Source organism: Mesoplodon mirus (assembly GCF_964341445.2).
Source record: "Mesoplodon mirus genome assembly, chromosome: 6".
Classification (NCBI taxonomy): domain Eukaryota; kingdom Metazoa; phylum Chordata; class Mammalia; order Artiodactyla; family Ziphiidae; genus Mesoplodon; species Mesoplodon mirus.
The window spans coordinates 79,875,267-79,891,071 of NC_138982.1; the positions used below are offsets into that span (position 1 = coordinate 79,875,267).

General features: G+C 37.3%; 1 protein-coding gene across 3 annotated transcripts in view; it reads left to right on the forward strand.

Annotated features, from left to right (window-relative positions):
- The window catches only part of POLQ (DNA polymerase theta), a 125,556-nt gene that overhangs the window by 14,574 nt on the left and 95,177 nt on the right, over positions 1–15,805 (forward strand). For all 3 annotated transcript variants that reach the window (XM_082624243.1, XM_082624244.1, XM_082624245.1), the window contains exons 7-12: positions 2,047–2,194; positions 4,837–4,983; positions 6,342–6,554; positions 11,086–11,228; positions 12,923–13,127; positions 13,453–13,595. In XM_082624243.1, the coding sequence (XP_082480369.1) occupies positions 2,047–2,194; positions 4,837–4,983; positions 6,342–6,554; positions 11,086–11,228; positions 12,923–13,127; positions 13,453–13,595 (999 nt within the window). The remainder of the gene's footprint in view (positions 1–2,046; positions 2,195–4,836; positions 4,984–6,341; positions 6,555–11,085; positions 11,229–12,922; positions 13,128–13,452; positions 13,596–15,805) is intronic.

Sequence of the window (15,805 nt, forward strand, 5' to 3'; positions counted from 1 at the left end):
GTCTTAAATTTAAGTATTATCATTTCCTATAAGTGTAAGTATAAAATTTTGTAGATTTTTCTTTTTAACTAGGAAGATTTTCTTATGGCTTTGTTTACACTAAACACTAATGTGGAAAATTGACCTTTTGTTTAATGATATAGGTATTATATAGTAGAGTGGAAAAATCATTTTTTGGAGTCAGAAAGACCTACTTCTGATACTTCATAGGGATACTTGATATGGCTATGATATTAGTTGAATCACATAACTTCTCTGAATGTAGTGTCTTCATCTATGAAATGGGATATAATACTTGTCTTTAGTATTGTAAGAATGAAATTTGATTTAAAAAAATTGCCTAGCACCTAGAAAGGGCCTGAGAAATATCCCCTCCCCACACCCCTAAATACACTTTAAAACGTTTAGTTCACAGTATTTTTCTAAGCCTGATTCTTCAGTCCTGAGGTTAAAGGACTGACTCATGATCTGTGCTGCGAGGGATCTGTTTTTATGCCGAGCAGTGCCTCTGAGTACTGAAAAAGTTAAGGGTAAGTTTAGAACTAGGAATAGGACTAAGTTCATGTGTTTTAGTACCATCATAGGTATGCATTTGTAGCTTCTGCATGCCTGGTATGGAATCTTATTTAGTTGCTTCGCTCTGTACCCCAAATTTCACCTGACTGTGCCTTGGTTACCTCAAGTATATAAGCAAACACATTCATCTACTCTCCTGTTAATCTTCTATTATCATGCCTATGCCTCCACCTCATTTAAATGTTACAGCTCTTACCTGGATTTTTGAAATAGCCTCATAATTGGTCTCTTTGCTTCCTACTTTGTCCCCTTCAGTCTGTGCTTAAATCAAGAGCTAGTGACCTATTTAAAATGAATATCACATTCTGCTCAAAAACTTGTGGTGGTTCCCTGTTTCATTTAGAATGAAAGCCAACATCTTTAAAGTAGCCTACAAGCCCCTGCATGATCTGCCCCACTCCCTTAGTGCTCTGACTTCAGTTTCTATATTCCTTCTTACTTCCTCCATAGCCTTTTTGCTATTCCATAATATGCCAAGAATCTCCCACCTCAGGTTCTCTTTATCTGGAATGCTTTCTCCCCCAGGCATCAGTAGGGTTTACCTTTTCACCTTTGGACCTTTACTCAAATGTCAATTTCTCAGACCTCCCTTGGCCACCTTATTTAAATTGCTGTGTTCTCCTATTCCTCCTATTTTCCCTGTTTCATTTTTCCCCTTTGCACTTTTCAAAATTGAACATACTACGTGTTTTACTTATCTTGTTGTTTTGATCTATCTTTTCTTATTGGAGTAGAAGAACTCTGAGGGTAGAGCTGTTTTTCTGCTTTATTCTCCATCCCCAGTGCCTAGAACAATATATGACACATAGTAAATATTTGCTTAATGAGTGAATGGATTAATGAATTAATCCAGTTACACACACTGACCTTCCAGTTTTGAGAATTCCCTGGGCCACCACTGGGTGTTTACAAATGCTCTTTGTTCTGCTTGAGATGTGTTCCCTGTCCCCCAGTTACCTTTCATTAAGATAATGCTTCCCATTCTTCATGTCTCAGCTAAATCATCAGTTTCTCAGGGAAACCTTTCAGGTCTTTCTGTCAAATTTATGTCAAATATGAGGCTTCAAAACACCATAAAACTCTCTCTCATAGTACATATTATGATTGTATTTTACATTTGTTTGTTTAGTACTTTAATATGTTTCCCCAGTGAGACCTAAACCCCTTAAAGATAGTACCTTGACTTTCTTTTACTCACCATAATATCCCCATTACCTGAGGGTTGGGGGTCAGTCAATATTAGTTGAATGAATATAAGATATTTCCTACTCACCTTGCATCATAAGGAAGTTTATTTTCTTCTTTTCTCTTTCTGTTTTTTCTTTGTTTTATTACTGATTTTGTGTAACTGATTCTTATCATGTCTTTGTGTAGAAAAACCTTTCCCTTGAAGCAAAATGAATGACTTTAAAATGATATGAAAATGTTTTGAAGGTACTACTACAGTGGCAACTTCTCTTTTTTTTTTAGGGAGATGAGGACCATGTTGTTAGTTTATGTTATGAGACCATTCGTGATAACCATTCAGTATTACTTTTCTGTCCATCAAAGAAATGGTGTGAGAAGTTGGCAGATATCATTGCCCATGCGTTTTACAGTCTACACCATCAAGCTGAGGGTAAGTTACTGATGGCAGTGAAAGCCTCCATACTTAGGACATTTGCTTGAAAGTAATGTTAATAATTATATTAGCAAAGCATGGCTCTCTTTCATCATTGCCACCACCTGCCTACTGGCTACTCCTTTATAAAACTATGCTTTTGTGACTAATCATCTCCTTATCCTCCTTATAGACAATGTGTACACACATTCAGACTAATCTTCAGAATTTTAGAATGTTGGATTTATATAGGTATATACTGAGGTTCTTCATCTAGGATCCATGGGCTTTGAGAGGTTGACCTCAAAGCCCCTCAACTGTATAAAAAACTTCACATATACACATTTTTTGGGGGGAAAGCAGTCATATCTTTTTTATATTTCCAAACTGTAACTCTAAAAAGAATCATACACACACACACACACACGTATATGTACATATACATATACATATATACACATGTATTGGGTTGGCCAAAAAGTTTGTTCATAACATCTTATGGAAAAAGCCGAATGAACTTTTTGGCCAATCCGATATTTTAAAATCGGTTTTACTGAGGTGGAATTTATGTGGAATAAAATGTACCCACTTGAAGTGTGTAACTTCATGAATTTTAATAAATGTGTTCACCTGTTTAACTCCCCCACTGTGATCAACACGTAGAACATTTCTGTCACTCTAAAATGTTCTCTTTTGGGCCTCCCTGGTGGCGCAGTGGTTGAGAGTCCGCCTGCCGATGCAGGGGATACGGGTTCGTGCCCCGGTCTGGGAGGATCCCATATGCCGCGGAGCGGCTGGGCCCGTGAGCCATGGCCGCTGAGCCTGCGCATCCGGAGCCTGTGCTCCGCAACGGGAGAGGCCACAACAGTGAGAGGCCCGCGTACGGAAAAAAAAAAAAAAAAAAAAAAAAAAAAAAAAAAATGTTCTCTTTTGCTGTCAGTCTCCTCCCTCTATCCCCAGCTTCAGGCAACCACTCATATATTTTCTGTCACTCTAGATTAGTTGTGTCTTTTCTAAGAATTTCTTATAGTAAATGATGTCATATTGTGTGTATGTGTCTTTTGTGCCTGGCTTCTTTTACTCAGCATAATATTTTTAAGATTCATCCAGATTGTTACTTTTATCAATTTGTTTCTTTTTTATTGCTGAGTATTGACCTAGTATATTGCTATAACCATTAGTATATATTTTTACTGATTCTAGGATGAGTACTAGCTTATGGTCCCTTGGGGTCAAAGATAAGCGTAGGGAAGACAGAGGCCAGTTCTAGTTACAGAATACTATGATATTTTATGACTTTGTTATGACAGTGGCATCTTGAGGACAGGTGATGGATATCTCAAGCCTAGCTCCAATAAGTGAACTTTGCCTGAAGTTATATTGGGTAGACTCTGATCCAACATTTTAATATCTTTTCTAGTTCCCTCTTAATTGATACTTTCTTATTATGCCAACTTTTATTTTTTATGTGAACCATGATAACTTATACTCCTTAATAACCAGAAACATTATTAATATTTTCTTTGCTTGAGGCTCTGTTATTTTGATTTATAGCATGGTTCCCAAATCCTAGTGCTTAGACTGGAGCCTGGGCTGTGATGAACTTTTCACCAGAAAAGTAAAGACAAGGCAGCACATTTTTCATAAAGATGAAGTTTAAATTTTGAAATTATCCCTACTAACTTTTTTATGTTAAAATAACTTTTCTTTTGAAATAAGGAATCAATGATAATTAAAAAAATTTTTAAATTGTTCTTAGAGAAATAAAACTTTGACAACCCTCTGTGGGTCCTCAAAATTTTAGGAAAAGTTTACCTAAAAGACTTAAAAATGTATAAAATATAAGATACATTCTATGAGAAGGTTTACTAGTTCAGAAATACAAAAGTCTAGGAAATTCTTTAAGCAAACATAGTTCTTGCATCTAAGAAAGTCTTCTGGGGGAAGTTACACATAGAGGCAAAAACAGAGGGTAATGTATGATTAATTACCACATTGGTGCCAAAAAGGCTAGAAGAATTGTCATTTAGAACTAAGCTCCTATGTGATTCTGACACTGCTGGTTTGGGGGGTGGGGCACACTTTGAGCAAGGATTTTGATTTTTAGGCTCTGAGTGGTAGTATCTGTAATTTTCTCCTTCCTTCAGCTGTTTCTTTTGATCTCCTCCTGTGGGCTTGATCTCACCCTAATATAGTGTTTCCTAAACTTTGGTACACATTAGAATTGCCTGGGGAGATTTAAAAATCGTTATGTCCAGGTTGCATCGCATCGCAAAGTCCAGAGGTGAATGCCAGCCATCAGTATTTTTAAAAGATATCCAGGTGATTATTATTATTATTTTTTTTTTGCGGTACACGGGCCTCTCACTGTTGTGGCCTCTCCCGTTGCGGAGCACAGGCTCCAGATGCGCAGGCTCAGCGGCCATGGCTCATGGGCCTAGCTGCTCCGCGGCATGTGGGATGTTCCCGGACCGGGGCATGAACCCGTGTCCCCTGCATTGGTAGGCAGACTCTCAACCACTGCGCCACCAGGGAAGCCCCGTCCAGGTGATTATTATATGTAGTAGTTTCAGAACCATTGCCCTCTGTCATGACTCAGTCAGATAGCAGTTAAAGAGGTCCAAGGGGAGGTGACAGTGTTGATGATTTTTTTGTGACAGGATTGGTAAGATCATCTGAACTTCCACCAGTGATACTGGAACAGAAGGGCCTCCTAGAAGTGATGGATCACTTAAAACGCTTGCCTTCAGGACTGGACTCTGTATTACAAAAAACTGTGCCATGGGGAGTAGCGTTTCATCATGCAGGTATCCGTATTTATAATATGTTATTAAGAAGCCCCCTCCAAGAATCCTTATAATGTCTTCATTTTTATTTTTATATTTGATTTGCATTTGATTTCTTGTTAACCACACTTAATACTCTTAGATTTCATTTTAAGAAATTGTGTGATTAAGGTTAAACAAGAATAAAACAAACATGTAGGTTTACTTATCTGTATGGTATATAAATACTAGATATAAGCTTTTTTGTACAATTGGGGAAGTGAATTCTGAAATTATTACCTTTCTATACTTTGTTTCCTTAAAAATTAGGTTAGAGTGGTACTTGCTATCCTAATTTTATGCCACTCTGTTTCCTTTTATCTTAAGGGGTATTGGAAATATTCTCATGAATATATCAAAATCAAATTAATTTTAGAATTTGTCATATTATATTTTGAGAGGGCTACAAGTGTTTAAAAACCAAATACCTAGGTTGTCAAAACTGCAAGGGTTATGACAGTCACCGAATTAAATAATTTCTTTCAGGGTATGATCTGTCAATGATGATATGTGTTGAGGATATGATTAAGAATATATAGTTTCTATGATTAGGAACTTAACCTTTTCAATTTATTTAAAATTTTTATCATGCTATATATAAATAAATTTTTAAAAAATATATATATACCCATACACACAAACACATAAAAGAATATTTTCATTGTATATAACTTATAATGCATACTAATAAAATGAATGCCGGTGGACCCACAACTTATTTACAAACTAGAACCCCAATCCTTTTGATTTTTTTAAATTAAAAGAAAATAAAAAATAAGCCACTTTAGTGTGTATTCTATATGATGTTTTTCATTTACTCATGTATTTATTCTTCAGACATTTATGTGTCTCACCATGGTGTTGGATAGACCCTGCGGATACTGTCATAAGGCATGTCTCTACCTTCAAGGAGTTCTTGTCTAGAGCAGGGGTCAGCAGACTACAGTCTGCTGGTCAAATCCAGCTGTTTTTGTAAATAAAGTTTTATTGGAACACAGTCTTGTCCATTTGTTTTGTGGCTGCTTTCATGTGACAATGGTAGAGTTGAGTAGTTGCAGCAGAGACCATCTGTCCTGCAAAACCTAAAATGTTTACAGATAAAGTTTGACAACCCCTGGTCTAGAAGATGAGATAGAAGTACAGTATACAATACAAGGGTTGGCAGATTATACTCTTGAATTGGTAGACTGTGATTACTTCTTTGTTTACAGTCATAACAATAGCTTGAAAAACATCTTTACATGCTTGTAACAGATTCTCAGATCCATTTGTAAGTGATCAAGTACAATATTTTCATTATATGTTAATAAATATATGCTATCGTAATTTCTTTTTTTTAGGTCTTACTTTTGAGGAGAGGGATATCATTGAAGGAGCCTTCCGTCAAGGTCAGATTCGGGTCTTGGCAGCAACTTCTACTCTTTCATCTGGGGTGAATTTACCTGCACGTCGTGTAATCATTAGGACTCCTATTTTCAGTGGTCGATCTCTAGATATTCTTACTTACAAGCAGATGGTTGGTCGTGCTGGCAGGAAAGGAGTAGACACAGTAGGTAAGTGAGTTTGAATTTTGTAATAGTGTTGCTGAAGGACAGTGTCAGTCTACCTGAAATTGAATGGCAACCCATTTCTTATCATGCTGTATTTCTTTGTTATCCAAAACACTAATGTCATCCTTTTGGATTTGCTTAATATTTATATGAGTAGAACTTAAAATTTTCATATAATCAACTATTGATTTTCTAGTAATGTAGAATCAAGATTTTCTTTTGTATTATATACAGTGAGATGATTCAGTATTATGTTAATCAGATGACATCACATTAGCTGTAAGATGACTTTTAATTTCCAGTATCATCTACTATTTTGTGCTAGTGAAGGGATTAATTTTTATGGGTATTAATTCTGTTTAGGTGCCTGCTGTAAGAGTTCAAATAGGGATGCTGAGAGCTGGGAAGTACTCTCACACTTTTGGAATAGGAACTTCGTGTACCCTCTTTCTCTTTCTAAATTGGTGCTGGCTCTGAAAACACTTTTTCAGTTTCTTATCTTGTATCAGCAAGTAATGATAATATTACCAGCAATGCAAACAAAAATTTTGTCTTAAGCAATAGGGAAGAGGCTTGTTTGAATTAAATATGAAGATAGCAGCAAGTATGATTTCTTGCCTGCTACATTATTCTGGGTATGACTAAATTGTTGAGTCTTCTAAAATTAAAGAACTTTGAGAGGAACATTCTCTGTCACACTTTCTTTCTTCTAGTTTGTTTTTCCGTGTTCAGCAATATAGTTTCTATCTTGTGGTATAAGATGGCTATTCCAGTCTCTGTTATCACATCTGCATTTCAGTCATCAGGAAGGAGAGATGAGGAAGTAAAGGGCCCATCCTACCCTTTAAGGGCACTTCCCAGAAGTTGCACTTAGTATTTCTCCTTACACACAATTGGCCAGAACTAAGTCACATGTTTATATTCCCCGACTACAGGGAAGCTGGTGAATATAATCTAGCTGAGTGACCCTGTGTTCATCTAACTTTTAGGGGTTTTATTAAAGAAAGAATGAGAGAATGGCTATTAGGGGCAAGTATTAGTCTCAGCCCTAGTAGCAAATGATTCGTCTGTATGTAATCCCTGAAGGACCACTGGTCTGCCTCACTTTTAAGCCCTAAGAAGTTTGTTGATTAAACAAACCTTCCACCTCATTGGATTTCTCTTACTATAGGCATCAAAGAAGTTTATCCTGCTTCTGTCTCTTACTTTATCTACGAAATATGCAGATTACATTTATGTGTTTTAAAAGGGCAGGAGGAAGAGCTCAGACACTCCCTTCTCATTCCTAACTGCCTCCTTCTGTCCTTCCTCCAATTTTCATTTCTCAGTAGACTCACAACTCTGGAGAGTGGAGTGTAAGTTCATTTTACACAAATACTCTTCTTTTCAAGGCCAGAGGGTCTTCAAGGTAATGTAAAGATAAGGAGGTTTTATTTGCCTTGCTACATTCTTAGCTTGTGCTTATCTTTCTCATGGGGAAGAATAATAGGAAGGTTGGCACCCTGGACTAATATCAAGCCTTAAATCAGATAACATTCAAACAATACTAAAATATACCACAACAACTTTGTTTCTGAGGTCTTGGAAACTTCTGAGATTTTGACTTTGCATAATGTTCCATTTTAGGATGGCATATGGCTTGCTCAGAATTTCTTTAAGTGGGGAATGTGCAAATAAAGGGTTTCATATCAACTATGAAGATTTAAATACTTGGTCATTCTTTTTGGACTGTGTAGCATTTTTGTAACTTCTTCGCATTTTTAAAATGATGTTAATATTTCCTGGATAGTTCATGGAGTTTTATTTAGATGACTCTTTAATCTCTCTTTGGATTTCTTGGAACCTTCCAGTGTAGGATGATGGTGCTTTGTGCCAAAACAGTGACTTGCAAGTTAAAAAGTTGGCAGATCTATCTATATCAAATCTGTGAATGATTTGATTCTAATTGACTTCTCAATTATAATATGGATACAGCCTCACTAGGCAGGTGGGAATGGGATCTGGACATATAATGCTGGCATTATTTTGGGCATTTTCATAAATCTTGCTCATCCTGAAAAAGGGTTGTCTATTTTGTTGAAGAATCAAAGCCTGGAAGAGCTTTACGCTGCTCAAAGTGGCTTTTTACCTTGTTGCTAATGCTAGTTGATCCATTTTCTAGGTAGTTTTTTTGTTTTAAGCTGGGTTGTTTTATAGTTATCACAAGAGCCAGGTGGTATATTTTATTCATCTGGCTTTTGTTTGTTTGTTTTGATGGTACCTATGTTTTTTGTAATTATACTTGGGATAAATAACCAATGGTTATCAAGTTTGTAGTTCCTTATATTTTTCCTATCTTGATTCTCAATTTGGCAGTGTTAAGAAAGCATCATCTGTATTTTCTCTCTGCCTGGGTGGTTAATATAGTCTACCACAATGCTACTTTTATTTTTATTTTTCTCTAATGCAAATGGCCTTCATTCATGTTGAATATCTTATTTACTGCTTCCTTTCCCTTACTATTGGATTCATTTTTGAAAAAAAATTAGTTTTCTCTAGTCTTAATTGTTGTAATAAGTGTTTATGTTTGTATAAATTGTATATTTGTATATTTTTTTCTTAGTGACTTTTTTTAAGATTTAATTTTTTTTTTGGTGGCTGCGTTGGGTCTTTGTTGCTGCATGCGGACTTTCTCTAGTTGCGGTGAGTGGGGGCTACTCTTCGTTGCAGTGCGCAGGCTTCTCATTGTGGTGGCTTCTCTTGTTGTGGAGCATGGGCTCTAGGCATGAGGGCTTCAGTAGTTGCAGCACGTTGGCTCAGTAGTTGTGGCACGCGGGCTCTAGAGCACAGGTTCAGTAGTTGTGGAGCACGGGCTTAGTTGCTCCGTGGCATGTGGGATCTTCCCGGACCAGGGATGGAACCCGTGTCCCCTGCATTGGCAGGTGGATTCTTATCCACTGTGCCACCAGGGAAGTCCTGTATATGTATTTAATTAATAAGTGCTTTCACATATTTTTATTCACTTGATTGTTTCAATAGCCTAAAGCATTTAAATTAGTGAGTGTTACAATGTGATTTCTAGGTATCTGTTAATATTTTTGATTTTATATTATCATCATGTATAACTGATATTGAACTCAGGTTTGGCTACTCATTACACGGTAGGCCAGTAAGTCAGGTGACAAGGTGTTGATTCAAGGAAAGTGACTTTATTTGAAAAAGCCAGCTAACCGAGAAGGAGAAGATGGTGGACTAGCGTCCTTAAAAACGATCTTAACATCTTGGTGCAGGCAAAGGGCTTTTAAAGGCAGTGTGAGGGAGCTTCCGGGTGCATGAGCAGCTTGTGCACAATTCTCGAATTGGTTGGCATCAAGGTGAAGTTTCAAGCATCACCAGTTTTCTGGGTTCAGCTGGTCTGGGGTCTACATGCTTGCAATCAGCAGTTTTCATTTGGGGGTCTGCTTCCTATAGAACAACTTAGGAACGTGTGTTAGACCTTTTATCTATATCTTTCAGGGAACTGAGAGTTCGGTGACTCTGCTATGTGGCTGGTTTATAGTCTAAATTGTTACCAGTTTCCTGGCCCAACAGCTATTCTTTGTTTCTACACCTTTGCATTTCCTAATCATTAACTCTTGAGCCAGCCTTTTGAGACTGAGGGGAGGCCTGGGAGCTTTTTACTTCAAAGGACAGGGACACAGGGACTGGTATGCAGTTTCATAACCAGTAATAATTTGCATCTGCATTTTCCTTTATAGTTTTAAAAATGTCTATTACTATTATATACTTAATTATTCAATAATAATAGTTAATCCTGTAGGGAAGGAAAAGACTTTTCCTCTACCTTCTTAGGTTCTATGCCTAGTGCCTGCAAATGAAACTGACAAATTACAGATTAACAGGAAAAAAGCCATACATATTTGACTTGCTGTTAATATTTAACTTTTTACATACACAGAGTCCCTAATAGAAAAGTAAAAATCTAAAGAAGCAGTTAGATGCTGGGGGCTTATATACCCTTTTAACAAAGAGTGATGAATTGTAGAGAAGTGACAAGACAAAGGAAAAGGGGTTTGGGCTTCTAGGGGGTGGTACATTGTGGGAAGGTAGATATATGCTGGAGATTAATGCAAGTTAAGGTTTCTTTAGTGAGGTTTGTGCACACCCATCTCAATACTGACTTTTTGTCTCCAGTGATAAGAATTGTCCTCCTGCTGTGAGAGACAGGAAGGGGAACACCTTCACAGGGAATTTTACGTCCTGCTTCTAAGCAAATAAGGAGAAAGCAAAGAGCTCTTTCTATGTTTGCTGCTTCCCAATTGGCTTCAGGTCAAAATAATCCTTATGCTAAAGTGGCATATTTTGATGTAGCATATTCTGATCCCCTTCAATCCAAAATTCAGAAAATAAAAACATTAGTGATAATTATATGACTATAACAACCACTAGCTCTTGTCTCCTTTTAAACAAGTAAGCCAGTTTAAATTCTCTTTAGCAGGTATTTTATGTAAATGTGTTGGGATTCTGCAAATGTGTAGTTTTTTTTTGATTATAGGTGAGAGTATCTTAGTTTGTAAAAACTCTGAGAAATCAAAAGGTATAGCTCTACTTCAGGGATCTCTAAAACCTGTTCGCAGCTGTTTGCAAAGACAAGAAGGAGAAGAAGTAACTTCGAGCATGATAAGAGCTATTCTGGAGGTAAGAGAGAGTTCACTAAACTACCATTTGCTTTTTTGTTCCTGTAGTACAATGATAGAACTTTAGTATGTGAAAAATCTTAGCTTTATGTTTCTTTTTTTTTTTTTTTTTTTCTTTTTGCGGTATGCGGGCCTCTCACTGTTGTGGCCTCTCCCGTTGCGGAGCACAGGCTCCGGACGCGCAGGCCCAGCGGCCATGGCTCACGGGCCCAGCCGCTCCGCGGCATATGGGATCCTCCCAGACCGGGGCACGAACCCGTATCCCCTGCATCGGCAGGCGGACTCTCAACCACTGCGCCACCAGGGAGGCCCAGCTTTATGTTTCTTTATGAGATTATTTATAGCCTTCCCAAATCTGAACCTCTTCTACTTTATATAGTTATTTCCTGGAGTTTAATACAGCTAGTGCCATACGAATCTACTTCAAAACAGTGTATTAAATCACAAATGCCAGATGGTTATTTTTTAGATGTTCTTTATTATTTTCTGAATTTAAAAAAATGATGACAAAAATGGACCTTAGTTCCTCCATCCAGATAATACCTGTTGACATTAAAATAAAATAAAATTACAAATACACAATTAGAAGTTGCAAACTTCTAAAGACAGAAGTATCTAAAGTGAAAAATAAAACCTTTTGCTCAGAGTCCTCAAAGGTAACCCCTTTTAACTGTTTCATGTATTCATTCAAAAAAGTTTCTATTCCTATACCAACATGCCTTGCTGTTGGTTTCATTGCTGGTGCTGGAGGACTGGTATTGTACTTATTCTCGTTTTTTCCCCTTTAGCTCTGTTTGAAAAAAAAAAAAAGAAAGTAATTGATAGCACAGGGTAGGTAAGACTATAGAAAGTAGGCACTCATACAGTGCTGAAACTCTTTTGGAGAGCAACGTGGCCATACCTACTAAGAATTTTTAAAAAAATGCACAGAGCCATTTATCCAGCAGATTCACATCTAGGAATTTTACCTAGGGATGTATTTGTGAAATTTCATCAAATTAAAGATACAAGAATGTTTGTTATAGCTCTATTGGTAATAAGAAGAACCTGGAAATAACTAAAATACTATTAAAACTAAACAAGTCTTGGTAAAACTATGCTTTGCTGTCATTAAAAAGAATGAAATAGCTCTGTTTAGAATGATTTGGTATGTTTCCAGTATACATTAAATGAAAGAAGACAGGGGCAGATTAGTATATGTAATAGAATAGTTTCAGGAAAATGGTATCTATAAGATGCCACTTTCATCTTTTTCTACACCAATTCTCACCCCTCTTCTAGGTGGGGAGTATTCAGTACTTGCATTTTTATATGCCCACATATTTAAAAAAGGAAGGATGAGAAGAATTGATTTGGTTCATGGCCATGAACCATCAATACCTCCTTTATAGTATATGTTATATACTTATATATGTATATTATTTAATTATGTTGTTAATTCCCACATTTCAGATAGATAATGATTCATTTATTTTCATTTATGAGAACATGCTATATCTACTTTTAAGGAAAACTTTTCATGTTGTCAGTAGGTGTTATCTACCTTTGTAATGAATGATGGTGGAAGAGTTAATAAAGAGTCTCTACATTAAGATGCTGATAACATTTTAAGAGAACAAAGTAATTTCTTTTATATTTTGAGGACCTATGTGTCTTATTAAAAAGTTACAGAATATTTCAAACCTCTTGTCTCAGATAATAGTTGGTGGCGTGGCAAGTACATCACAGGACATACAAACTTATGCTTCTTGCACATTTTTGGCTGCAAGTATGAAAGAAGGGAAGCAGGGAATTCAGAAAAATAAAGATTCTGTTCAACTTGGAGCAATTGAGGCCTGTGTAATGTGGCTACTAGAAAATGAATTCATTCAGACTACTGAAGCTAGTGATGGAACAGAAGGTAAATTATTCTTAATTTCAGCTTACTCACTTTTTCACCTTTAGTGATTTAGAGTGTCTAAGACTGCTTAGTAAAAGGAAATTGACTTTTCCAGCAGTATAAAAGGAAACTGGCTTTTCAACTCATTTTTAGTAAATCAGTGCTGTGTTCAGCAACATCAGACAATTAGCATAGAGCCTGCTAATAAATATCCATGCATTGGATTCTGTTTGTAAAATTTATCAGAGCCTTAAAATGTTAATTATAGAATGCCAAAAGACAGCATTTGTTTTATTTTATTTTTAACATTTGGTCCTTTATTTCTCCACCCCCAATCCCAAATCAGGAAGTGTGTATCATCCAACACATCTTGGTTTGGCAACTCTTTCTTCGTCACTTTCTCCAGTTGATACTTTAGATATTTTTGCTGACCTCCAAAGAGCAATGAAGGGCTTTGTTTTAGAAAATGATCTGCATATTGTTTATCTGGTAAGTTCTGTTTTCTTCATTATTATATTTGTGAAAATGGGGAGAAAATACCTATAAGAATCCTGAGCATCAAAGATACCCTAAGGGGGGGACACAAGAGGGAAGGGATATGGGAACAGATGTATACGTATATCTGACTCACTTTGTTATAAAGCAGAAACTAATTGAAAAAAAAAAAGATAGGATTTGAGTGGAACTGAAAAGAAAAAAAAAGATACCCTAAGGGAATATCTTGTCTGCTTTCCTTGACTACGGTAGTACTGGTGGGAATAGAGAAGAAGTAAGAAGAATTGTTGTAAAGTAATAAGCTAAGTGTTCTAGTGACCTTTTCAGTATACTTGCCTACTTGTCTTTTTTTCTCCAACTTTCTTTCAAAAAGTATTTGAGGTGATTTATTAAAAAATGTGTATGATATAGTATGTAAGAACACAGCAAAGGACAATGAGATATCTGGAAATTAAAGATAAGATCATAATGTAAAACCCAAGCAAAGGTTGGTACATAAACAAGAACACCATTAAGTCATGTACAGTTGGGCCCAACATTGGTTCTGGGCTGTCTAGCAGCTATAGCAAAGAGGGAAGCTTTGTTAGTCTCAATAATCATAAGATAAAAAAAAAAAATTTAGGAGAAGCATTGCATTTTATTGCCTAAGAGAAGTGTCTTAAAAAGATACTATGGGACTTAGATTCTTGATAAAATATTTATAGTAAATGCAATTAGGAATTTTAAAAGTTTGTTTACATTAGATAATCTTTTATTAATACTATTTCTTATAACAAAGATTTTTGATAAGAATTGAGTAAAATAAAGTTTGAGATCATATTCTCTGGGAAGAACCTGACTGGAAATAAATACTTAATTTTGCAATTAAGAGCAGATGTAGGGAGTGGTGTAAGCAAGATGGTGGTATAGGAGATCCCTGGCTCTAGTCCTCATGAAAAATACAGATTAGCAACTATTCACAGTCAAGAATGCCTTTCTGAAAATCCCAGAACCTGGTGGTGAGGTTAAAACACTCTCTTAGAGCACAAAAACTGAGAGAGGCCACATTAGAATACTAAGAGCAGTGGTTTCACTTTGACTCTGTTGCCCCTCCTTCAAGCAAGCACAGTGTCACACTGAGGCATCCAGTTTCTCTAGTGGGGAGAAGAGAGTCAAGGTAGTCATCCAGTTTCCTCAGCATTCTGGAGTATTCCCTGGGAAGGTCACTTCTGTCTCGCCTCATGGAGAACCCTGGGAGAATTGGCAAGGCTAGACCACCAAAGGTCAGCTAGTAACAAAAAAGTGGGCAGGGCTCACAGTGACCAGTGTGTGGATCATGGCAGTGGTTCTGCATCTCTCCTGGCCACCTCACCCAATCAGAGAGGGCAGTAAGCGATTCCACTCACTGTGGCATCAGAATCATGTCCCCATCTGTTCAGGAAGCAGGGTGAGCAGTTCTGCCCAGCTGACATCCCTGGCTAGTGGCCTGTGCATAATCCTCAATGTATATTTATACATTTTTATTTTTTATAACTTTGGGAGAATTCATGGAGGGAAAAAATAGTAACAGAGCCAGATTAAGAATGTGATTTATGAGCTCTTAATAAAGGTCATAATAAAAAGCTTTTAATTAAAAAAAAAAAAAAAAAAGAGAGCCAAGCCAGCAGCCCCACCAAACTGCAGAGCTTGCTTGCAGTCTTACCTGACCAGGGAGCCTGACTGTGGAACATAGTCTGGAGTCCTGCCTGAACACAGAGTTCATCCTGTGGGCACACCCAACTGTGGAGCACAGTCTCTGTCTACACCTGAACATGGAATCCAGCTAATGGCACCAACCAGCCAGGGAGTACAGTTTGTTCCTGCCTGACCAGAGAACCCAAGCAGCAGCCCTACCCAACCTCAGAGCTCAGCCAGTGGTCATGCCTATCCATGGACCCCAGCTAGCAGTTCCACCTGACCAGGCAGCTCAGGCAGTGATCCTGCCTGCATGCAGAGCTGAGCCAGTGGCCCCACCCAACCAGAGGCCCTGCCTGCCCTCCTATGGACTCTACCAGCTGGCCCTTTCTAGAACCCCAAGCTAGCCTGACTAGTGAAGGTCTTTCGCTGCCAAAGCAAATGTGAGGATTGGAAGAGGTGACTGCTTCCTCAAATGCACAGACACCAACACCAGTATGCAAGAATAATGAAGAATCAGGGAAACATGACACCACCAAAGAAACTAATAA